The sequence below is a fragment of the Lepisosteus platostomus genome, chromosome 7, assembly GCF_059453375.1.
Source record: "Lepisosteus platostomus isolate fLepPlt1 chromosome 7, fLepPlt1.hap1, whole genome shotgun sequence".
Classification (NCBI taxonomy): domain Eukaryota; kingdom Metazoa; phylum Chordata; class Actinopteri; order Semionotiformes; family Lepisosteidae; genus Lepisosteus; species Lepisosteus platostomus.
This window is the reverse complement of record NC_142617.1, coordinates 4,130,547-4,156,688: the sequence shown is the minus strand read 5'-3', so window position 1 is coordinate 4,156,688 and position 26,142 is coordinate 4,130,547. Positions and strand designations below refer to the sequence as shown.

The 26,142-nt window shown below is 43.5% G+C and overlaps 1 protein-coding gene across 2 annotated transcripts; it reads right to left on the bottom strand.

Annotated features, from left to right (window-relative positions):
• Positions 1 to 996: 996 nt before the first annotated feature.
• Positions 997 to 24,296, bottom strand: gramd1c (GRAM domain containing 1c). Of its 2 annotated transcripts, none has more exons than XM_088638557.1 (18): positions 24,090 to 24,296; positions 21,672 to 21,795; positions 19,364 to 19,448; positions 18,806 to 18,909; positions 18,395 to 18,490; positions 17,756 to 17,836; positions 14,345 to 14,463; positions 13,402 to 13,564; positions 12,007 to 12,166; positions 11,090 to 11,230; positions 10,509 to 10,627; positions 9,257 to 9,399; positions 7,668 to 7,771; positions 5,952 to 6,077; positions 5,104 to 5,173; positions 3,955 to 4,074; positions 3,422 to 3,527; positions 997 to 2,726 (listed from the first exon to the last, which is right to left on the bottom strand). In XM_088638557.1, the coding sequence occupies exons 2-18, from the start codon at positions 21,762 to 21,764 to the stop codon at positions 2,658 to 2,660; spliced, it is 1,899 nt and encodes a 632-aa protein (XP_088494683.1). In that variant the 5' UTR covers positions 21,765 to 21,795; positions 24,090 to 24,296; the 3' UTR covers positions 997 to 2,657. The 2 variants fall into 2 exon arrangements, with proteins under 2 accessions (XP_088494683.1, XP_088494681.1); XM_088638555.1 differs by having other exon boundaries at positions 5,898 to 6,077; positions 24,090 to 24,291.
• Positions 24,297 to 26,142: the final 1,846 nt, after the last annotated feature.

The window sequence follows — 26,142 nt, the reverse complement described above, 5'->3', positions numbered from 1 at the left end:
TTTTAACACGTTTAACCAGAAATTATTCGTCATGACAGCGATGGGGAGGGGGTTAACATACTGTGACTGCGGGTTGCGTCGCCTGTAAGATCTGAAAGAGGCCGTTTCCCATCCCGAACCGGCATCTCCTGTGATCCACAGTTAGCTCTCACGTTTGGCTCAAAAGGAAGCATGACTCCAGCAAAAGAGGCGTCATCTTGGGATTAACAATCGTGCACTTCGGAGGTGCTGCATCGGCTCTTAACTGCTGATATTTGCAATGTGTCAGTTGTGCTATTAATCATGGTGCCTGAAATCTGAAAACGCAACATGCCTAATGTTTTTTTTTCCTCCCACTTCACAAAACAAACTCACTTGCTTCTGATCAATTCTAACTGTTTATGTAGAGGCAATGGGTGTGTTATATCCAAGAAAGTCGATGATGTAAATTTCCTTCAGGTCAATTAAGAAGCCAGTGCTGCATGCAGTTCGATGAAGCTATCTTATTACAGGGCCCAGGGGGATCTCCAGACCTCAAGGGCTAAAAGCATTGTGGTGGGCATGAGTCTCACACAGTGTTTCTGCACACAGCGCTTCTGCAGGGGAAAATGAATGGTGAAAGACAAAAACTTTCATCTATTTGTGAATGGAGAAGCAAACATATCAGAAGCAGAGTTTAAAAAAGGGAGTACTCCAGTACCCAGCCACTCAGCTGCCCGATTACAGGAGGGTACTCTGCACTGCAAGTCTGCAATGATACATATACTGATATTATTTATAATGCACTGACGAGAAGAAGTACAATTGTTTGTGTTATTAGTTTAAGCAGATTGTGTTGGTCTATTATTGTGACATACAGTAGTTGAAGATCAGACCCCATGAGGAATTAATGCAGAAGTCCAGATAAATCCAACAGGTTCACAAACTTTTTCTTGCAACTGTATATTGTTCCAGGCTCTTTGGAATGGGGTTCAGACAGTCATGTTAGACCACAAAAAGAAGAAATCCAAGAACTGATTGGGGGAAAAAACAGATTTATTTTGACAGTGTCAACGTGACAATACTTACAGTGCAGTACTTTAACTTTTCTTCTGTAGTTTGTCAAAAAAGCAATCATAAAGTCCAAACATAATTGACTTCGTGTTACAAGGTTTACAATTCTCGTTTGTAAAGTAACACAGAGTGTACAAAAGAAGGCACTAAATAGTTAAACTATACAGTTGTATGCAGTCACACAGGAGCAGAGATGCCATCGTCTTTGTTTGGTCCAATATATTATTGTAAACATTTGACTAGCTGAACATATACACACTTCTATAGGTATATATAAAAAAAAGACCAGAATTTGTAATCACTCATTTTGTTTCTTAAACTTATTTTAATTAGACAATTGAAAAAAAATCTTGTTTTAAAATAATGTACCGTACATAAATCCATCCTTGGAGATCTGCCTATTCAGAAAACAAAAGGAGCACAAATGCTTTAAAGCATCTCAATGTGCAACAATAAATTAACGAAATCATTGCCATCTTGTTGAAATTAGCTAGAAATATTTTAAACAAATTGATTTTACTTTCAGCTATCTGTAAGACTTTATCCCCACATGTCTTCAATGTGTATAAAGTAATCTTATCTAAAGAGATGCAGCATTCCTAGCTAACAGCTAACTTCAAAAGCAATTAAATATTCTGAAAATATATTTAAACCTTTTGATGACTGCATTTCATACCCCTCTGTAGCAATAAATTGGAATTTTTCTGGACATAATATTTAAGTAAAAAAAAATATTTTCATTACAAATACATTCTTTTAATGTTTGCATTACAAAACTCCCCTGAAGTGGAAAAGTCTTTTCTGACAAAGCTAAAAATGGTAAAATACCATTCTGCTTCAGTATACAATCACTGCCATGCCGTCCCAAGGGACGAAACTGAAACGTTCTTGCCTTCTCGGCTGGCATTATGTGGGGTAAGATATTTATACTGCACTCTGAGACATACTTCACACTGCTGTGGGTTTATAATCATCAGGACCAGAACGGCAGGCAGACATTCATTCACACCAGAAATTATTTGCAATTAAAAACAAAAGACAACAAAATACACATCTCTCAAAATAATTTAGCATATGTTTATAGACGTATATGTGCAGTATATAAACTCCACATCCAGTTTTGAGATATTGAAAGGAACACAGCTAAAAAAATATATATCTCGGCTCTTGGAAATCTTTGAAAGCTTTTCTGCATTCTTCATTTGGTGAGCTACTGGATTCTCCAATCCGCACAGAAAGCCTGGATTGGGCCCGTTTCCTACTAATATAGTAGATCCATACCATATCAATAGGCCTCATTTCTGTTCAAATTACAAAGAGAAATAAACTGGAGGACTGTATTTTTCCTTTTAGTCAACAAAATATTTAATCTTTTATGACCTTAAAAAAACCCATTCCATATTCCATAAAAACCCATTCCATAAGAATTCCACAATCTACACAGAATTTCCTTTCTCTTCTTTGGTTTATATTGCACCTTTCATTGCATTCTGTGATATTTCCCCGATATCTGCTGATCATATGCACACCAGCCTCTCCAACATAAAACTCTTACAGGTGGAGAAAACATTTTTCCATTTGCTTTGTTGCATCAGTTCTACATCACTACTGCAGGACTCCTGAAATCATGGTGTCACCCCGGTTTTGTTCTGCAGCTCAAAATTCCTCTGTAGCATGATGAGGGAACTTCTCAGCTTGGGGCAGAATAAACGAAAAGCAGTTATCAGTTCAGTTTTGCTATAATCGGGAGCATAAAAGGACATGCAATCATAAATGCAATCTGTGTGATAAAAAGTGGCATTGGTACACAGTACAAACAGGCACTGGTAAGATGTCACAGTAATCTTTCTACTGCAGGCGTGCAGGGACAGATTACACAACAAAGCCATGTGTGACAATGACAGGGAATTCCCCAGTGAGAAAGAAAAAAAAGGTAAAAATTGCTTCTTGCTATCCAACAATCCGTTTATTAAAGTCTACAATCCGGGATAAGCACCCCGTGGTGACCTGACCACCAGAGCCCAGGAGCACTAGCTGAAGAGCTGGAAATAGAGTTGCTAATGAAAAGCACCCTTCCATTGTCACATCCAGACAGGACTGATTTCCCCCCAGCGCAGACAAGCCAATTTTCACTTCGTACACCTTTACTTTTCTCTGGAAGTACCATTAGGTTTCTCTGTGGGTGTGGGAAAGATTTTGCTTGTGAAATGCAAAGTACTCTTCCATCAAGGAGTAAGGAGATTGTGCCCAGCGCGTGTGTTTTACACTTAGCCTGTTCGCCTAACTGTTGAGTACAGTATCTTTAATGAAAACAGCTAGCACAGGTGGTCCTTTTCTTTTCGGGGGAATGGATGGATGTGAATGGAGAAAGTGGGATTAGCTATCTCACCTGTTCCAGGAGGTGTATGGAGTCCTGAAGCACAGTTCTCAACAACATTCGCTCCTCTTGGCTTTTCTGATGGGGAAACTGTCTAGAAGCCAAATCGGGGCTTAACCTGAAAGAAAAGATCAAAGTAGTGGTACAGGGAACGTCCTAACTAAGGTGGCAAGATGAAAACATTTAGGTCTATACAATTAATATACTGTAACAGTACTGGGCGCAATTAAAATCCTACCAAGCCCATTTAACTTGTCTACAAACATTGCAGTCTGTTCATTCTGTTGCAAAGACAGCCACTGGCTGACAAATCAGAACATAACCCCATATGCTTTTCAATGAGTATGGAGTATAACTGTCAGTCTCATCAGCATAGACACACTGGCCACGATATTGGCAATCAGCACTGACTAATGGTGACGAGACGTTCCATCAGTTCTCCTGGCTTTGAAACAGGATTGGAATTAGGCAACGTTGATAATAAGGCACTATGATCTCATCACAGACATATGGAGGACAGGGAGATCTATGTAACGCTGTCTCACTTTAAATTGGTTTTGTCCTTGAGTCGCATCTTAGTGCTGATGTGCATCCTGTGTGCTATATCTTCCATGGCCCACAGCTTGAAGAACAAACTCAGATTGAGCACAGTCAGAACCAGGAGTCTGTGTCGGGAGAGAGGGGAAAAAGATGCTTACTAGGGTACAAGCAGCTCAGATAAACAAGGTAACATTTGATTTAATGGAAATATAGATAACTTCCCAATTCAAATTGCATGCAAGCCCGCTCACTACATTACCAAATCATTACACACCGTCCTTTTTTAACACACCCGTGGCTTGCTCGAGTGTCAGGATTCACGCTTTTAGATCTCTGAAGTACCAGAAAATTAAGAAGTTTAACAAACTAGAACATGGCGCCATTGAAACCCATCGTGTCATTCGTGTTAGTAGGACAGTCGTCTTCACTGCACTGCCTGTCAGCTGCCAGCAGAATAAGATGCTTTGAAGCACATTGTGCTAAAGCCTAAGTCAGACAGTCAAACGAGATTCTAACAGCTGACAGGGAAAGCACATTGAGTACATTCCCAGTGCAGATTGCTTCACATACTGAAAAGATTGAGGACGATGATAAAACTTCTCTGTACCCTTCACAGGATGCTAAGAGCTGCACCCCTTCCTGAGATGTCTGGCCTGTAAAAATGAATCCCTGACTACACCTTTGCAAGAGATATATTGCTGGTTAAGGTTGGAGGGGCAAAGGTTTAGACACATTTAGAGCTCGTACAGGTCTTTTCACAACCAAAGCAGCAGTTCTCGTCCTGCTTACGCTTTTTTGTCCGAAGTGGGACGTGATTCATTGTTTAAGCCAGGTATTGTCAAACACTGTAACCACGGGAGATCTGGAGAAGAGCTAGACAGGCACAGCCATGCTCACAAGTCCACCAACGCCCACAGCACAAAGCATCGCTTCACCTCTTAATGGACGGCATGCTAAAATGAAGAGAACAGACTTGCACTGAGGAACAACTGAGAACTCTCAGGTTGAAAACAGCCCTTCGGGGGGAAAAAAAGAGACACACCAGAGCAGAACAATGAGTGACCCAGGAATGAAGCAAGGTTTCCTCTGTATCGTGAAAGACAAAGGTCTAAACATTAACAGGAATAAGGATTATTTTTTTGGGAATGACTTACATTAAACTCATAAAAGCTACAATGGTGGTGAGGCTCCATTTCTGTGTCCCCTTGAAATCAAGTACTGCTCCTGTGAAATTAACACGGAAACAAAGCTCAATCAAGCACCTACATGAGCTTCTCAAGCACAGATGCACAAGAGGAAGATGTTCGAAAAACTGAAAGCTTCTTTTGTAGACCCTGAACTGGAGCCTGTTACTCTTAGTCCTACATTTAGTATACGCTTCTACAACAACAGATCAAGAATACGATAACTGCATTCGCCTCGTTAATGTATTAAAACAGGTACTGTCCACTGCTCTTATTAGGCAACTTGGCAAATAATGAGAAATGAAACAAAACAAAAAAATACTTTATGCTACAGGCTCAGTATACATATACTACATTCTTAAATTAGTGTTGGGGGCCGAGTGAGAAAATAACAGAATGCTACAGGACTTGCATTTACATTTTGTCAACAATTAACAGACTAAGTTCAATCATTTCTATTTCCTAAACCATTTCCTGCAAGGCCCCGGCTGGAGTTCCCGGCAAACACAAGCCCACAGAAGGCCACCGGACGTGAAGCAGCGGTCCGTCAGCCCCAGCCCCTTGCCCTCCCGCCTGCTGCTCTTCATCCACAGCACAGGCACCGCGAGCCGAAACACGGGACCCTGCACCCACGGCCGAGCGTCACCCCTCGAAACGCTTTCCGGAATGATTATTTCACGCTATCCGGAAACGTGCAAGCCCCCCCGAACTGGACCGCATGCTGGGTCGCCCCCCCCCCCCGAGTCGGGGCGGTGCTTCCTGACCTGGCGGGCCGGCCCTGGATCCGGGTCCCAGGTCCCCCGCGGAGAGCGACTTGCCCGGCATGCCCAGGTGGTCCAGGTGGGAGCGGCTGCAGGCCCTCCTGCGGCGCCGCGCCGCGCTCAGCTTGCTGGGGTCCCCAGAGCCCTGATTCAGCTCCGCCTCCTCCTCCAGCAGCTCGGTCTCTGAGGGCGCAAGCCAGACGGATCAGTCCCCCCCAGCCCAGGTTCACACAGGCAAGGGGGCGCCCCTCCGCACGAGTATCACTCACTCGGGCAAGGGGGCGCCCCTCCGCACGAGTATCGCTCACTCAGGCAAGGGGGCGCCCCTCCGCACGAGTATCGCTCACTCAGGCAAAGGGGCGCCCCTCTGCACGAGTATCGCTCCCTCGGGCAAGGGGGCGCCCCTCCGCACGAGTATCGCTCGCTCGGGCAGCGGGGCGCCCCTCCGCACGAGTATCGCTCGCTCGGGCAGCGGGGCGCCCCTCCGCACGAGTATCGCTCGCTCGGGCAGCGGGGCGCCCCTCCGCACAAGTATCGCTCGTTCAGGCAAGGGGGCGCCCCTCCGCACGAGTATCGCTCGTTCAGGCAAGGGGGCGCCCCTCCGCACGAGTATCGCTCACTCAGGCAAAGGGGCGCCCCTCTGCACGAGTATCGCTCACTCAGGCAAAGGGGCGCCCCTCTGCACGAGTATCGCTAACTCAGGCAAAGCTGGGTATGTGAAGGGCTTTGAGGTGCCCAATTATCATTTTACCCTCCTCTTCAACAGTAATAATCAAACACCGTGTATTGACTTTGTTGTTGAAGATGAGCCACTGTAGCTCCAGTAAGAATCTGTATGCCAGGCTGTTGTTTTACTTATTCACTCTGTAGGCTTACTGCCATTTCCATAGTAAATAAATGAGGCATTTTGCCCAGAAGACAAATTGTCTTCAAGGTACGCAAAGGACATTATGGACTGCTCACAGGGATACTTCATGGTCATGTACTGTCAGTACAGTATAATATTGATATTCATGCTTTTGCAGCCCTGCTTTACAGCACAAGATTGGTATGAGCAAACCAGGCACAAAACCCCCCACTGAAGACTGTCAATAACCCTCTATATAAAATGGCAATATTCTGTTACAGCACAAGTCTCCTGGGCGAAATGTGATGGCTGAGATTTTTACAAGGCAATTAGCCCATTAAAAATCAATTACTTTCCTCTCTACTCTATGCCCTTTGAAAGTCTTTGAAGAAAGATAATGTATTTCCTCGTGAAATAAAATGAGAAAATCAATTGCCGTCACCCTAACCTGGTGCAGGTGAGATGAAAGAAATGGCTGACGACAGTAAAAGACGCACCTGTGTAGAGCAGGTGATAGGATGTATTGTCAGGATTTGAGGCTGGAATTGGGAGATTTCTTTTTTAAGTCGACAGGGACTACAGAGTAGCTATAAAACAAGTCAGCTGAAATGCTGACTTGTTTCCATGTGCATCAACCCTTCATTTACTGTAAATGAAAGCATAAATTAAAAAAAAAAGTTACGTTTATTCAATTGCTATTCAAGACAGGATCGATGGAGCCTGAATGGATTGATTTATTAGCTTAATCTGCCCATCTCACATAGGGGCAGCTATGAACTGACAGCGACACAGAGATGGGTGGGAGTGGGGTGAGATCAGGGTTCGACCTCTTCCTTCATTTTCATCAGCTTTCCTGGATAGATTTATGCTTCTGCACCTTCTTGGTCACACTGAGCAACGTAAGTAAAGAGAGCAGAAGTGCGTACCCAAATGTCTGAAATAATCTTCCAGACCACTCCAGGAGTTCTTAGTGATGAAGGATTTCACAAGACCCCAGGGCTGCTTCTTGTACTTCACATCGGTGTAGATACTGAAATAAAACAGGGAGACAGCATTACAGAAGCCTGGAATTAAGAGAACACATTGTAACTTAGGACACAAGTCTCCAAAACGAAACAAACTTCACACAAGCCTCAGGAGGAGCATCTGAGTCCCGACAGGCCATGAGGGAAGGCCAGCCTCTGGGGATGGTTTATTATTAACAAAGCTGAGCAAATGATTAACAAGGAGAAAGTTTATAGTTCCACTTTGACCTCATCGAAGGAAGTGGCAAAACTACCAGCAAAGGACAAAATGACCGAAACGTATGACTTGTCTGATTTCATTAACCCCTCATGGTTAGTTTTTTTTTTAAATAGGATTTCCATTTTGCCACTCTTGTGCTGTAGTTCTCGCTGTTGTGCAGAGAAAGAAGAGCAGCAGTCAGCTCTTTTGTGTCCTACACCCATGTGTGCCTTAGGAGTTAATCCAGCAGGCTCAGAAACGGTTTCTTTGCTCTGTACAGACTCCCAGGGGACATGTACAGTGCAGTGAAAAATGCTATGCACACTTCTCCTTGGGAACATCTGTATCATTTGCAGTTGCTTTGAATTTTATGCTGAAGTCAACTTTAATCTAAGATGTACACACATGGTACTAACCCGCTTTCAGAGATTATTTTTAATTCTGATATAGATGTTGAATTACACTTCGAATCAAGTAATTCCTCAATTACCAAAGAAGAAAGAAACAGTGGTTAGATTGTTTTGTTGCTGAATTGGGTCCAGGGTGTTTTAAACAGAGCACCAATAGGCTGATTAATTTTTCATTGTTCTTCATGGGTTGGAAAGCCCAAGACCAGAGAAGTGCTTACATCACATATTTAAAAGCATTACCATTTAACATGCCCTATGGAAAAACATCCCGTTCTCTCGTCAGACAAAGTAGCCCACTCCAATCCCAAGCGATGCAGTCGATATGTCTAAAAATTTTCCTTACACGTGCACCCAATAAAAATATGTTCATAAAACGAGAAACAGTTTTTTTTCCCCCTCCATATTCATTTAGAATAAAATTAAGGACTTTAAACTTGCAATGCAGAAGTGATCCCTTAAAAAAAAAATCAGCTATAAAAACTTAATGTTGCTAAACGCATCCACCTATTTTGTACCTGCTCCGTCCAACTGAGGGTTACAGGGAAGCCGGAGCCGGAGCCGGAGCTTGTCCCGGCTAGCAATGGGCGCAGGGTGGAGCGAGTCGGGACGCTAGTCCATCACAGGCCACACACCACAGACAGACTCACGCTCGCTCACGCCACGGCCAGTTTACCCAGAGGCCAATTCATCTCCCAGCAGGTCTCTGGGCTGAAACCCCCCGCGAACCTGGGGAGAACATACAGCTCCACACTGACAGCGTCCGAGGTCGGGAACTGAACCCAGGGACTTGGTGCCGTCCGCTGTACCGCCCATGCTGCCCTACATCTCGACCAAGAGCTTCGGTACGAAGACGTCATGGTGGAACGGGCACCGACACCTACCGGAGACGACAGCGGCGCCTGGACGAGCGAATGATGCAGTAGCGGTTGAGGGTGTAGAAGTAGTCGTGGTACGGCACGTCGTGGGTGAAGACCTCCGCGTCGACCAGGTAATACTGCCCCTCCTGGCTGTCCTTGTTCATGGCCTGGGGAGCAGACGTGATCAGACGGGCCGTTACAGTGAGTTTCAAGCGGGCGGCTGCTTCGACGCCGAAACGCCTTCGTCGCCGTCACACCACGTGCACGCGTGGCTTCAACACAATTGCATTAAAGTTCCTGTTTTTAAACAATCAGTGTTTGGTGGAGGAAGAAAAAAAAATGTCAAAAGGCATTTCCCTTTATGATCCTATATCACATCCTTGTCTCTCTGGTTTCTCCTGTGTCCAGTCCTCCCCACTGCCCATCTGTGGGCTTCTCTGAACATTCTAGCCTCAAAGCCCCAGTCCGGTTAATTCCTCCTACAGGTCACCTGTTCTTAAAGATTGAAAACTCTTTGAGGAGTCTGTTAGGACTCTGGTCCTTGACAACTGAAGACTAGTTAGATTTTAGTCGTCCTAAAGGACCTCTAAATTATGCAATTTAACATACTGTATCACCTGTTTAATTGATCACAATGTATTTGTTCCATATGTTGAGAAACTGGGGATTTAATGGTGAGGTTGCAGATCCCCGTTCTGTACTAACTCAAGTTCCCACCTGACTGCAAACCACTTTTAATTGCCTTCTCCTGGACATCTTCCACCAGAATTTCTAAAAATACACGTGCACTTTAAAAAAAAAAATTGCCAAATACAACACAAATCCCAACAAGTTAAAGCAAGGATATGTTGGTGATAGGATTCACAGTAGCACTGCAGTTAACATGGGTGTCTAACACCCATGGGGGCGGAGTGGTGGCTCTGTGGATCAGGATCTGCGCCTGTGGCTGGAAGGTTGCCGGTTCAAATCCTGCGGCCGGCAGAGGAATCCTACTCTGTTGGGCCCCTGAGCAAGGCCCTTAACCCCAACTGCTCCAGGGGCGCTGTATAAATGGCTGACCCTGTGCTCTGACCCCACGCTTCTCTCCCTGTCTGTGTGTCTCATGGAGAGCAAGCTGGGATATGCGGAAAGAAATTCCTAATACGAGAAATTGTATATGGCCAATAAAGTGATCTTATCTCTCTCTCTAGCAGCAAATATTCCTGCATTGAACTAGGTGGTCATATTTTTGAAAACCACATTCCAAGCATTTGTTATCAAAGTCGAGGCACCACACCTGTGTTTCTGTGGCAGTGGAGAACTTCCCGATCAGTGGGTTAGAGATGGTGATGGTGTAATTCAAAGTCCTCCTTTGGCCTCCAGAGCTGTCCTTCTTCCATGGAGTGGCCACCATTCCTGATCAGAACACAGAAGAGCATCATCACTACCTGCTACTGGACAGGGAAGGGGTCGTTCTCAATTTGCCAGTTATCGTGCTTCTTACAAATCTATAATAAATGTAACAAATAAATGTGCACTTCCTTTCTCAACACAACCTTCATTGTAACAGAAAGAGAATTTAATTGAACCGGGTCTCGGCTGCAGTACCTCAAAGAACCAATGAAAACTCTACTTTTTAATCATTTAGTCTGGTTTTCTCATTCTGAAATCCTGAGCTGAAAATAAGTCATCCCCAGCGTCAACGGCTAAACGATCCGTAAACATCACTTCTGGTCATTGCATAATGCGTGTAAGTGCTAGTGTACTTCAAGAACAACCCTTATAAAGATGTGAAGAGCTGTCGGTGTGAAGAAACAGGAACAGACCCCCCTGAGTGGTGCCAACAACACCGACGTGACACGAAGGCGGGCACTGCACCTGTGATTTTCCGTTCGCTCATGAATCTCCGGATGAAGTCCGAGTCGGTGAAGAGCAGCTCAAACATCTTCTCGGCACTGATGTGAAACACTCGATTGACGTACAGCCGTCCCTGGCCCTGACTGGAGCCCAGTCGCTCTTCTGCCACAAAGACACACAAGCCACACTGCACCACCAGCAAGAAAATCTGGAAACGTTTTTTTTTTTTTTTTTTAAGGTGTTCAAGGCGGGGGAAAAAAAAACTTTCAGATACATCCTTTGCAGAATGCATTTCTCTTTTAAAACACAAGAAACATTTTGGCATAATACTTCAACAACCTCAAATTCAAAAACTCAATTTGAAGAGCAATTATATCAGAATACTTTAGTAGCTTCTAAGGATTTTGAAGACGTTCTGGCAGCCTATATCGATCACTAGAAAGCAGAATTCCACAATGTTAGTAAACTGTCCAAGATCAAACAAATGTGTTTTTGCTTAGATATAGGAGATATCTGTTTTTGTTGGTAGAGAACATGCTTCCCATGAGTGTAATTATTTCTTCTTGTCCGTGTTCAACTTCTGAATGCAGATAAATCCCATCGGGTTTTAATGATCTACATGAACCTGGAACTGACCAACAAATTTGGAATTTATGAAGGTTAATATATTTCTATTCATGCAATTTACATTAACTCAGGTCACCACACTCCTAATTTACAGCTACACAAAGGGCTATACTGTCTCTAATTAGACAGTGTAAATCGCTGGTAAAAAAAACAGCTCGGTGCATAAACTCACAAGAGACGTTTTAATTTGGTTTAATGTTTCATGCTGATTTACTACTCAGTGTAGTTAAAAAGCAAATGCACCGATACTAGAACAGTTTCAATTTCTCTGGTCATTTTCTTCTTCCATGTCACTCTAAAAGATTCCTCACCCTCCTCGAGCGGATCGGACGTGCTCCTCTCCGTCAGCCGGTCCTCGTTGCTGTTCAGGTCGAGAGAGCGCACAGACCGTTTGGAGACCCTCTCTTGAGACTGCCTCTCCAGCGGCTGTCCTGGGGTCCTGAGGCGCACGTTACCGTCTCTGGGCTCCTCCTGAAGGGACACCGACACTCACAGCATTACTATCGTGGGAAGACGAAGGCCACACCCCAGCAGAGCGCAGGGAAGCAGGAGTGGAAAAACCCTGTCTGCCACATACAGGGTCTCTTCTTCCATCTATCCCCACTTCTAAAACTTAAAAGCACTTACAGAAATATATAAACGGCAACAGGTTATGGCTAAAATAACTCCTTCAACAGCACACAGCTCTGGTTACCTCACAGGAGTTTACACAGCACATCTGCATACGAGTTGGCAGTACAACACTGTAGATATTATAGCTATGCAGAACATCTCCTGGAATTTCCAGAAGGGTGTTTACTGTACGGCGCCTGCATACCTTGTGGTCATAAATCCTGGCGATAAAGCTGAACTCACGGCACGTGAAGAAACTAGCTGTAGATAACGACAACACTGCTGTGTAATTAACTTGACGTTCCCCTGGTTCTGCTGGTCTCTGTTTTTACTTTGTTGTCGAGTGACGTTATATTTCTACGCGTTGTGACAAAGTCCGATAAAAGCCGAGAGTGAATTTCAAGCTACATCCCGATCTCGTCCTCAAAGAGGAGAGAATAGATTCTGAGGCCATGGCAAACCGCTCCTGGCTTCTTATAATTATAATAAATTGCTTACACTTATATAGCGCTTTTCTGGACACTCCACTCAAAGCGCTTTACAGGTAATGGGGACTCCCCTCCACCACCACCAGTGTGCAGCCCCACCTGGATGATGCAACGGCAGCCATAGCGCACCAGAACTATGATAGCTCACCACACATCAGCTCTCCGTTGGGAGGAGAGCAGAGTAATGAAACCAGTTCACAGATGGGATTATTAGGAGGCCATGATTGGTAAGGGCCAATGGGACATTTGGCCAGGTCACCGGGGTTACACCCCTACTCTTTTCGAGAAACGCCCTGGGATTTTTAATGACCACAGAGAGTCAGGACCTCAGTTTTACGTCTCACCCGAAGGACGGAGCCTGTTTACAGTACAGTGTCCCTGTGTACTGGGGCATTAGGACCACCACAGACCGCAGGGTGAGCGCCCCCTGCTGGCCCCACTAACACCTCTTCCAGCAGCAACCTTAGTTTTCCCCAGGAGGTCTCCCATCCAGGTACTGACCAGGCTCACACCTGCTGAGCTTCAGTGGGCTGCCAGCTGTGAGTTGCAGGTTGATATGGCTGCTGGCAATATGGCTTCCTGATGGCCTTTCAGATGCTGTCTTACCACGCTCAGCGCATTGCCATTGAGGACGACCGGAGAGGGCTGGGGCGCCTCCTCACTGGTGGTGGTGAACTCGGACGCCGCCGTCTCCACCAGCGGCAGTCTGAGGGTAGAAGGTCTCTCCAGCCGGCCTGCATGCTCTTCGCCGCTTTGCTTCATGGCAGACCTGCCAGATCAGAAATTGTTCAAGAAACGATTTAAGTCCAAAGTATGGTCGGCATCATTGCTGGAGGTGGCGGCGGCAGGGGCGCTTTAAATTCTAGATTAAACCGTTCGCTTGACCAACTCAATATTTAAGATTTACCTTCTTAAGCTTCAGGTTGACGACGAGACACCTTCGCATAAATACTCTGGAATTTATGACTGGTCGATGAGCTGAAGTTATAATTTAACCCAGGACTAAATCTCATCTCCCAACTCACAACGTGACACTAATTCTCAGTATCAAGAGTTTGCAAAAACATTTCCCCCCCCACTACAATAAGAAACCTTATAATTCTTGATCATATTAACAAAAAAAGTGAAACAACACGAGTCAGTGGAGAAGCATGATACCGGTACAAAATATTACGCGGCTATACAGCAGAACTACAAAGGTGACAGCCCACTGTCAATATTGCTTACTGCAATCAAAGTGCATTAGAAACTCAGCTCTACTGACTTCAGAAGAGCAGATACAAAATACAGAGAGAAGAAACAAAACTTCAATTAAAACACATACTGTAGATAAAAATGACAAACTTTTCCTACTGCACCAGTTAAAGCAACATGCGCCATTTTAACATGAAATGGCCAAAGCAGCGGATTTAAATGGACTTAGAAAATTTGGGGATTTGAATGACATACCATGACTTTGGCAATATCAACCCTTTGCTTTCCCTTTTTGTCCCAAGTAGAAGAGGGGGGATTCGATCAGCAGAAGTGACAGGTGAGAAACAGTCCTTACCCAGCCTGAGAGGTGCTGTCTGTGGAAACCTGTAAGCTCTCCATTTCTTCATTGTTCAGCCCCAGGTCACTGCCATAGTGCTGTCTGACCATCTGCCAGAATTCCTGCTTCGTCAGTTGCTGGGGGGTGAAGACGGGGGGGAAAACGTCAGAGGTGCTCCTATAATTACCTCCCAACAAATCCACAGCAGTGACCAACCATCATGTGATCTCCAGCTGATCTCCGACTGCTGAGAAGTGCAATTTCCAGGTATCAAAGGCACATGTCACCTGGCCCTGTACTGCTGGGTTTTACAAGGATGCACCTTAGCTGGCAACCTTTAGACCTCCTGGTGTTATACCAGAAGAGCTCAATAAATCTGTGGCTCATAAACCATAAACCACATTGCTTCCCTAAAGCATAAAATGAGTACTGGTCATATTAACCTCAGACTGACCTACCTAAAAGACAAAAAAACGAGAATTATGGACACAAAATTCCACAGCCAACATACGTAAGGCAAAATTCATTCAGCTTAAAAAAATATGCATAGCAAAACGGGACACACAACGTTGACTGCAATATCTAGCACATCTGCCTTAAACACTGCACTATAATGTAACACGTAGTCAGGAGAGATGAGTATCATTCACGCAAGTGCGCCCCGTGTAACATCTGAAACGCAGAGCGAACGGAAGGTATCTCATGTAAATCTGGGGGGTGAATCTGTAGAAAACGAACCCGTAACAAATTAATACAAAATACAGAAGCTAAAAGACGTGCAGAGCTCGTAAACGCAGTTTGTTTTTCTCTATGTAAATACACGAGCCTGTGGGAAAACAGTGGAAGGAGCTTTAAGGAAGTAGACGGCAGTAACAACTAAAGCATGCAGTTTGCCCAAGCAACAGCCTCAACAACAGCAGTGTTTCAGAAGGAAGGGGAAAACTACCCTCCCCCCAGCGAAGAGTCGAGAGTTATTCCGAGATTCTTCAAACCGTCGTCCTTTTCTTGTTGGTTTGTTTGTTTTTTCTCGAATGGCGTGTGTTAGTCATCAACCCAAGATTACCGTTCTTTAATTAATGGTATTGCAGTCGCGGTTCCTGGTCCAAAACGCATCCCGGCTTGCGCGTCGCTGCCGGAGTCGTGCGCCACAGCCCGAGTAACCTGTGAGCTGGGTGTGACCGAGGAAAGCCACGGACAGGCGCACAACCGGGCTGAAGAACCCGCCCCCCAGCGCCCAAGGTGAGGATTTTAAAAAGACAGGTCTCCATCCGTCTCATTAGGTCGGTACAGGCCGTACAGACGAAATAATAGTCTAATAGCGCGCGTGTTCATTTCAGTATTTCGCCTATCCCGCTCCTGCTGCAGCTGTGCCCGAGCTGTGGGCTGTCGCTGTCGGTGTGGGTTGTTGACGTGACGAAATACTCTCTTTGCCCTTTTTTCGTACTACTGCAGAACCTGCCTGGCGCGTATTAGCAATACACGCCAATAGCGAGCAGTATTATGGCCGTACCATGCTGCCATACACTTTAGCTACTGTGAGTGATTCTGAAATTGTTTTGTTAAAAACGTACCATGACGTGGGGCGTTTCATTATTATGCAAAGAAAAACCCTCTTGTCTGTTCCTGTCAGATTATTCAAGCATTGCTGCACTGTTTCCCTTAAAGTTTACATAGTTTTAAGGAACACACAATCTTTCATAAACAGGTTCTGCATTTCAGTTATTTTCCTGTATGTGTTTTAAATCAGATAAAATCCTGTAAATGCATGGAAGAATTGCCTAGTTTGTCCACTAGCTTAGGCATTTGAAAACAGACATTTTCAAAGAGACAGTGAAAAAGATATTCTAAAGCAAATCTGTGGTGGCCTTTGTTTTCCATGGCATCGAAACTCTCCCTGAGAGTACCATAGCAGCTCTGATACTTCACCACACCTCTCTGACACAGGTATGCGAATGCTAAACCTGTTTGATAGGATCAGCTGAACTGGACTGAAAGGCTGCTGTCAGACAGGTTTTCAGTCTGTATTATCATTGGCACACTCTACTCTACTGAGGATCACAGTGACACTTAGGCTTACTTTGATATCATCTTTATGAGGTCAGCGAAAAAAATAACAACTGTACTTCGTAATGTGTTTCATTTTTGATCAGGATAAAATGATCAGCAGATTTTTGTTCATGTTGAACGGGGTCAGTATAATCCCAACAGAGCAGGGATTGTGATGTGTGATCAGAGACGTCATGTGCAATCTGTTGATCTTTACTGGCACCCTACAGTACGTTAGCTCACTGAAATTAGACTTCCTTACAAGCGGCGCATGCATAACACTTGTAGTTCATGCATCTGAGAGGTGCATATCTACAGGACCATTGCGTTCAACGTTGATGATCAGTGAAAAGAAATGTAATCTCATCATACACAAACACTTAGAGAAGAAAATCTGATTCTCTGATGCTTTTGATCAAAGTGTGTGATTGAACTGAGTACAGTCAATTTACTGCGACAACTTATCATCAAAATACATACTGTATGTACCTTTTAGAATATGAACTGAATGATTAGTAACTATTTGCAGAAATATGTATTTTTTATAATAAATGTTTTGTTGTAAATTCCTTGTTAATGCCATGCTTTTTCATGTCCATTGCCACTGTTCTTTCTGTAAAAGGTTATATGAGGTGTCGTCATATTTTACAAATCATACTGTATATTTACTTGTAAGAAAACAAGAGCCATATTCACTAACAGAAGCATCCTGCTAGAGACTGGTTGAGAAAATGTTCTAGTGCGCTACGGATACATTTTTTAAGTGAAACAAAATACTGCCATGGTGTAAAACAATATTGGATTTGTATCAATCCTGCAAGTAATTTACTCTGAAGGTTCTGGGCAAGCGGCTCCCTTCACCACAGACTTGTGAAAGGCATGCAGGAAATTAACACAATAGCAGGATCGATGCAATGCCTTGCAACACTTCTCCAGCTCTCCCGGGGTTTACACTTCTGGCTATATAATGTAAAACTCACAAGCAGACTGACAAGATGTTGTTCGTGATTAAAATGTTTTCACTTAATTTCCTGTCATTTTCCCGGACAGAGGAGCACTCCTCCGGGTGAGTGGCAGGTTACTGCTGTTCAGAGCCTTTATACATAATTCATCCTGTAAATTACAAAGCCTTTGTCTCATATCCCTCAGTGTGACCAGAGTCCTTTTCCCCCTACGACGATTCTGTTTATTTTTCAATCCAAAGGATCTCACCTGGGCAGATTGAAACACCCACATAACACCAAATGATGCTGACCAAATCATGGATAGGGAAAAATCCCTTAAACTATAACATGCAATTAAGTAATACATGTACAACAACTCTTTGAGGTTTTGTAGTGCTCATCTAAGCCATGTGAACACAAGAAAAACGAAATTTCCTACCTTGTCTAGTAGTGAGTTCTGCCACATTCGGAAAACACTGAGGTAGCTTCTTTCTCGTGCAGAGAACGATGTGAAAAAATACTGCAGTAGGACAAGACAGTGTTGGCTTATTGGCATCACTTTCTATTAATAAAATAATAACTGATTTAAGACGCATTTTAAACAATTGCAACAATTAATTTGCGCTCCTTCTCCTTCTCAGCTTTGAAAATGTGTTGAGACTCGCAAAACACAACACATTAGGAACATCAGTACAAGTAAGAGGCCATAAAACAGGCAGCTAAATTCAGCATGATATTTGTCCAGGACTGCTTCTCAGAGACAACTAAATGCAATGTGACACTGAAATCACTGAACCAAATGAGAGGTCAACATACTGCACAACTGAGGAAACATTCTTCACTTAAAGACGTTCATCATTTTAACAACGCAAAGGAGCCATGTATCTTGTATATGCACATGCATTGTAGGTATTGAATAACTTGTCCCTGAGAAATGGTCACTTTACTCTGCGTTAGGGAGATGCTCAGTGCGACTTGAGAAGGTGTCAGACTAGGTTTTAAACGTAACCCGTCACAAGGACACTGACAGAGAGGATCATTCATGGTTCTGACAGTAGAGATAGTCCTTCAGCTGTACCTTGTCACTCTCAGTTGATACTTGAATGGCATTGGGAATAAGTTTAGCCGTCTTCTCCCTCGTCATTGACGTTATGTCTTTCAGTGTCAATGTTATCTGCAATCACAAGAAAGGAAATGTAGTGCTTAATGCACTGTATCCCCTAAGCACAATAGCTCTGAAGGTGACCAATGGCCGTCAGTATTCTCAGACTGACATCTGAGAGCATCCAAGAAGCTTTACTTTTCTGTAATGGGCCATCGCAGGTCAGAGATGAGCTGACTCTGTGATGCACAGTTCAGGTGTCAGCGTGCACGCACTCAGTAACTGAGGAGGAACACCCACTTCAGCATCTGTATGTCTGCCTCTTACTTTGCCAGCTCGCTGGCTCGCCCCTGTGCGTCGGCTCTGGCAAGAGCTGTCAGGTCTTACCGTAGTGCCCCAGAGAAAGAAGTTGCTGTGGAAACAGAGCCGGTTCTCGGTGAGGTAGAGGCGTCCCTGCAGTAGAATGTCCCTCTGAAGTGCACAGGCATAATCTGAGAAAACACGTGGGACCCTCAGCACCAGAGACAACTTGGCTACCAAAGGAACACCATTGCCCTGGGGCTCCACACCTTCCCAATCCATTGTTGAACTGAAGCACGTTTTAAAGATCCTTTCACAGAAAACAGCCCTAAAGATGTTTTCCTTGGTGGAATGTGCCTGCTGTTCATTATCTCTAGGGCAAAAGGGACAACGGACCCATCTTGTAGAAATGTTCTTCTTTCTTCTCCTGGCTGTTTTGTGATCCTAAGATTTCTTTTATTAAAGATGAACCTTTCTCCATTGTTTCTCCATTTTCTCCATTGTGAAATATGTGAATTCCATCATCGGCCATTTATTTTAGAGAGGAATGCCAATATCCTTTTTAGAAAAAAAATCTTCGCATTTGAATATCTGTGTTTTTTAACTATTGTGCTGCACAATAAGCATGATTGTAAACTGACTCACCAGCTATTAACCTTTCGGACTCAGGTAAATCTTTGAAAAGCTTCTTAAATTCGTCAGTCCTCTGCTTGTAAGTGTTAGTTGGTGTCTGTAACCAAACAATACATTTTAAAGTAGTCATATAGCTAAAAATCAAATGTTAATCAGATACTGTCTAAACGTAAGTATACTGTAAATTATCAGATAACAATGATCTTTTTCCTTAATAAAAAATAAACAATATCTGTATGTTTCATTGATATCCTATGTAATCGGGTGATCAGGATAGCAATATTTAATGTAATCTTAACAGCTTTTATTTTCTTACATCTGCAAATTATTCAAACATGTTCAGAAAATAGTAATGGTAAAAAACCACAGAAGAATTAAGCTAAAGCTGAAACTGGATGAAAGCAGAAAAAGAAGTGAGTCAGGCTTGTGAAAGCACAACACATTTCCTTCATTCAAAACCATCTCTGAGGACAAGTTACTGAAAGTCAGGTCTCAGCTTGTTTCAAAGTCATATTCTTTATCAGCAAAGTACAGAGATGCTCAGAAAAATCTGATATGAGATATTTTCTGGATACAAACATTATATCACACATACGTTGTTATTGTATTATACATTGTATATTTTATTTCACATAAAAACTATACCCAGAAAATATAATTAAATATATGGACACTATTGCAGATTTACACCTTGCTATCAATGTAACATGTTCTTAACAATTGTGTTGCTAAGAAAAGATACAAGCATCTCACAATTAACATGTTTAACAGCTCCTTTGTGCTTGTCAAACATTTTTGTCAATATTTTCATTTAATATTTCTGAAACCTTCCCAGATTTACAGTCACAATCTGTGGTGTCTGAATGCACACCTTCAGAGCTGAGCTAAATGACAGTGACATACAACTGCAGGACCACAAGTTAGTCAATACTTAAATGCTGGTTTTTAAGTTACACTGCACACTAAAGCATTAGGGCAATTAGTGTGTTTTGCCTATGCCTGTGCTAGGCTATTACATCCAGTAAACATGTACTAACTTCCTGTCAAGAATTAGACATAATGATTTTGATTAGTCAGCATAACATAACACACTGTCAATCCTTAAGCATTTCTACCACATACAGTACTAATCAAGAACCCAAGTACAGAGAATGACTGAAGAGGCCAGGCAGCAATCTTCAGTTATCGTGGCAGCTATCATCAGACGTAGCTTTTTAAATGTTTGAATTTGTATTATAAGAGCATAAAGTGTTTCCATATAGGATTTTACTATAATAATGGATTACATCAATACACAGCTTTATACTGAGGTGAGGACCTACGTCAACTGGGTAACAGCAGCAGCTACTCTGCAACAAAAGCCCCAGTGCACAGCAGTCAGGTGGGGGAGAGAGAGCTACTGCTTCAGCAGCTGAATGAAAGGGAAAATGTGTGGACCACCTACTGACCCACTAACAGCTTTCAGCAATGACCTCTTGGCTAATGTGCAATATCTAAACTCTTCTTAAAACATTTCAGTGAATAGACTAGAAATGCATGATTGCTGCAGATTTGCATAAATACAAATTAGTTTACAACTCTGTGTTATCGTATGTACTTTTTTTTTTTACATGAAAATTTCCAAAGCCACCAGATGGAGCCATAGCTTTTGGGCTGGTTATTAGGACTGTGAAACCACACAGCTTAGAAAGACCTGTCACTTTCAAGCTTTGGTAAATGCAGCGTGTAACACAGTATAGTATTTGCAACAAGTCCTACTGAAGCATGCAAAGAGAACTAAAATGGTAAGGGATCATCTGATGACAATTGCTATGTCTACTGAATACACTGGAACAGTGAGGATAGAAAAGTACCACCTTGATAGATCATTTTCTAAACTGCAATTTATAATAATAATAATTGCTTACACTTATATAGCGCTTTTCTGGACACTCCACTCAAAGCGCTTTACAGGTAATGGGAACTCCCCTCCACCACCACCAATGTGCAGCCCCACCTGGATGATGCGACGGCAGCCATAGTGCGCCAGAATTTATTAACTACAGTTAGGCCTCCCTAACATTCTGAATTTCTCTGTTGCATGTTTTGTCAAAACAATCAATTCCTTGATGTGAAGATAACGGGAAACAGGTGCAGGTAACTCTGTTACATTTATTGAAAACTGGAAACCAAGGACCTCCCCTAACAGGATATTACCAGCCAGCGTGCTAGTGTCTGAAAACACGTGGCTTCTGCCTGTGGATAGAAGTGTAAACCAGATTTTCTGTTTCGCGACAGAAGAGTGCTTCACCAGGAGATGTGGTAGCATGATCAGACTCACATCGTGCTCTTCGGAGCTCCAGCTTGCTTCCCTTCGGGAAGTACAGTCCTCGGCGGCCTCAGTCCCCACGGCGCACCTGTGCACTTGCGCCATTGAGCCCCCTTTGAACCAGACCCCTCTGCCACTGTGACACGGAGAAAAACCAGCCTTCAGAGACACTCCATGACCTCTGGAACCAGATTTCAAACAGCACTGATGTTGCACGTCTTCGTCTGCAATACAGTCTACAGGGGGCGACGACGTCCGATATATGTTTTCTCTAGTTATGCACCATAATTCTGTTGTATTTTATATCACAAATGTAAGGACAATTTTAAGAAGAACACAGTAATATGGGTAAAATCAATATGCTTCCAGTGGTTTTCAGTGTTTGCTGTCATTTGAAAACTCCATTAATGCTGTAATGGGTTTTACCTGGATTAGCATTTACATATAACATCGAAATAGGTAATACTTCAGATTAGGGGCTGCAATGGAATGGAATAATAATGCTTTAATACAGTGACAAAGACGTATTAATAACCAACCTCTCTGATAGATTAAAGAAGTCGTGTATTACAAAATCAATAAAAGCCAAAGCTTTATCAACGACATTCACCCTGACATTAAGTGTACGCAATAATGTTTCACAGCTGTTTATAATCATTAAAAACATGTTAATGTATTGTTTATAGATAATAATAACAGATATCCAAAACCAAATGCAGTGAGGTCTTTGAGAAGATCTAGTGTGCCGTGTAAGGATTCATATGATCAAACCTAGGGAGGTCTACTGACCAGCGGAGATCAATACAATGACAAGTCCCATACCCATAGGCTACATCATGGTGCAGGGAGACTGAGAGACGCTGGATGCTAAAAACATCTTCAAAGTGCAAAAAAGATTCATATTTTCATTTGTGTTTATGTTGGTAGTCTGAGTTTTTTTTAATTCCTACTACCACCTCTTAAAGACTACCTGACAGCTACCCAGCTCTCAGTGCCCTCGTGTGATTTATTACCACGCCTTTCCTAAGGCCATCACAGTTCTTGAATTTAATTAAATTAAGTTCTGCTCTCAATGAAGTTGTGTAAATATATTCCCCCTCTATTTATTTATCCATCTATCTGTGCATCACATACTGTTGTCGTGATTTTATGTGACTCATTTGTTTGGCTTGTGTGTTTGCAGTTCTGTGGGAGAAGTAAAAGACATTTCCACAGCAGTGGACAATAAAGTACCTACCTATCTGAAGAATATGTGGGACGTTTATTAAGTAATAAATATTACTTTAAAAAGCATCTGAAAGTGGAATACAGAGAAGGAATATGTTTTTTTATTAATTCTAGGGGAATTGCTGATTATGACTGTTCTTTTGGACTGTCTTCTAGGGTTGTCTTATAAAGATAACTGAAAGAAATACAGATTCGTGAAGGATGCCCAAAAGTGCTCAAAACAAAGAAGGCAAGCCTTCACATAAAACCACTTCAGATTATTTAGGATATCATTCTTTCAAAGGTCATTTATAATTCGATGCAAATGGCATTGAAGGGAACTGAATAACCAACGAACAAAAGGATTTACAAACGAGAACTTCGTGTTGTTTTGATTTTTGCCGTGGGCGGGCTGGTCGATAAATCGACTGGTTAGTAGCTGGCTTGCACGATATTTTCCAACTGTGGACGACAATGACCATTGCTTCACGTCCAGTGTCTGTGTACACGGTGCGCATTGTGCGTGAAAGTTAATTAACTACAGGGTGAAGCTAATAATTAGAAAAAGGTTACACCACAAAAACTAGTTTTACCTGTCCGGTAACCCAGACGAAAACCAAGTGAGGGACAAAGGGCTAAATCGCCTTTGTTCTTACTAGAGCACAGATGTGGAAATTAAGAACAAAATTTAAAAAAACAACAACATTGGAGCACTTTCCTCTGCTAATGTGAAGAGTGCTTGTGTTATCAACTCAAATCAGCTTTACAAAACGTAAAATGTAAGAAGGACGTTTCTGTAATCCTTTAATCTCTTTAGTTGTAGATTTTTCCTGTTACTCTTCGTTTGTGCTTTATTTACACAAACTGTGAGGAACATTTGCGGGCAAATCTACTGCCTGGCTTCTCGCTAAACAGCCACCTTCCACTACATACTGTATAAAGACAGCTACCGCCTGTTTGCAGATCAACCACAAACAACATCCTCTGGAAAACTCTGATCAGAAACTGTACATCTATAAATACTGCAAATGACAAAGTAATTCAACGTTTCCAAAATCACCAGTTAAGCTTGTCGCAGCAAAATTGAGAAATATTCTTTCTCCCTTAAAGCTCTGTACTCTTCACTGTCAAGCAGTGTGTCCTCAGTTTCAGTAGTACCCATACGCACAAACAAGCGATAACGACCGCGCTGCAGGCACAGCCTGTTAGAATGGACATATTTACCTGTGCAAATCCAAACAGCCCTGTCGAACGAGTCCTGGTCAGTATGGCTCCTTTGCTTATTATTGAAAGACACGAAATATCATCCAGAGGTGTGCCGATAACAGACAGGCGAGACCATCACGCCCGCGTCGCTACCGCCTTGAATGTCATCCCCGGGGAGGCGACGCTATAACCCCTGTCCCCCGGCACAGGTACAGGTGAAGTCATCAGGGCAAAATGCCCGCCCACAGCGAGAGGTACCAGTGGCGCTCTCACCTGGGAGAACAGGCTGTCAGAAGAGACCATCCCGTGGGTGGCTCCTGTCTGTCTGAGCCCTTGCATTAACTGTTCAGGAAGAGCGCAGACAGCTCCGTGTTCCCACTTAAGCGAACGAGTTTGGGGTCTAGGGGTCAGACGAGCTCAGACTCATCTGCAGCGTTACCACCCTCCTCTGAAAAACTGCAAGGAATATAGATACATGCCTGTACAGATGCCGTCAGGCGAGGGAAACTCCACTGCGAGTTTCCTTGCGGTGATTTAGAAATATCTCGGTACCGTATTTTTAAATATCGGGGGATGGAGACAAAAGGTTTGAAGCGAACACAACGGAGGGACAAGCTGCAAGAGCCTCGCCTTATCCCCCCCCGTGCTCGTCCTCTCAAAACAAATCACAGCCTGTGCGCTTCAGACTACGAAAGCGCTTCCCTTCACGCTGATCTCGGTCGATGCGTTTCAGCCCCACAGACGCCTCTCCCCCGAGGCACTTGGGAATGCCGAGGGCTCAAAAGAGACAGCGCGGCAGGACTATCGGCTCTTACCCGAGGGTGCCGGTCTGCGGGAGCGCAGGCTGCTGCTCCAGCCGCGATCAGGCTGGAGAGCGAGAGAGACCTGGATTCAACACCCCCTTCAGTCTCCGCCTGAGATCAGAACCTGAATTTCAGGTTTTTACGTCTTTTTTTACAACGTAAATGCAGTTCCATTCAATATATATCAAAAAATAACTATTAGGTTTATTGCTCTGTGGTTTATACAGTACTATACACGTTATACTACTGTACTGGCTTATTAAGTAATTAAACAATGGGCTGACTTTTTTTTTTTGACACTTTGATATGGGTAAGTCTGTTCTGCCATCATCAGATTTCTCCGGGAACTCCACAATCCTCAAGCAGCATTCCAGTCTGCAGGACACAATCCCCACTGTGGCACAGACGCACCTGAAGCATTGCTCATGCTGAACGGACTTTCCCACAGACAGCGAGCGGGCTGGAGCTGGGCAGTGTCTTACCACCGAGCCTCCTTGGTCCCCGCTGTCCGTGCCGTGACCGTCTGCCCCGCCATGGCCGCCTGACCTTTGAACTGATGCCGCTGCCATAGCAACAGAAACATCTGCCCCCATCTGGGCGTTCACTCGCTCCCAGACGGAGCTAAACGATCCTAGGCACTCACCTGGTTTAAAGAGTAAGTCATCTTTCACCTGGGTGGAAAAAAAATATTTCGTTGTTGTTGTTGTTGTTGTTAATAATCATCATAATAATTTGTTGCATTTTTATGGCATTTTTCTTCCTAAAGGATCCCCAAATTCTTTGGGAAGGCCAGAGAGGAATTAGCCAGGACATTGAAAATATTATCCTTACTCTTTGAAAAGGTGTCATGGGAACTTTAATGACCAGTGGAAAGAGCACCACCTACTGGTCCACCCACCCCACATGCAGCCACAGTCTTGTTTTCATTGGAGGTGTCTTCTCCCAGTACTGACCAGATCTGACCCAATTAGGCAGGCAAAATTGCTGCCAGAGGTATGCTGCCATCGTTTAAAACTCACTGATAGACCAAGCAGCTCATGAAAGCCTTTAAACTGTAATTTAGTTCCCACTGGGGCTGGTTGCTTTGTTTTTTTTCCGTCTGTCAGCTGTGATATGTGTGACAGTGTACAAAGAGCCCTGAGGTTCTTGAATCGCATGCAGATACTGTAGTATTATTGCGTTTATTTTAATTAGAGCATAGTACAACATCTGTCTTAACAGTCCCCCCCCCCCAGAGGGCTCGCTTTGTAGGCATGTCTGGACCTCAT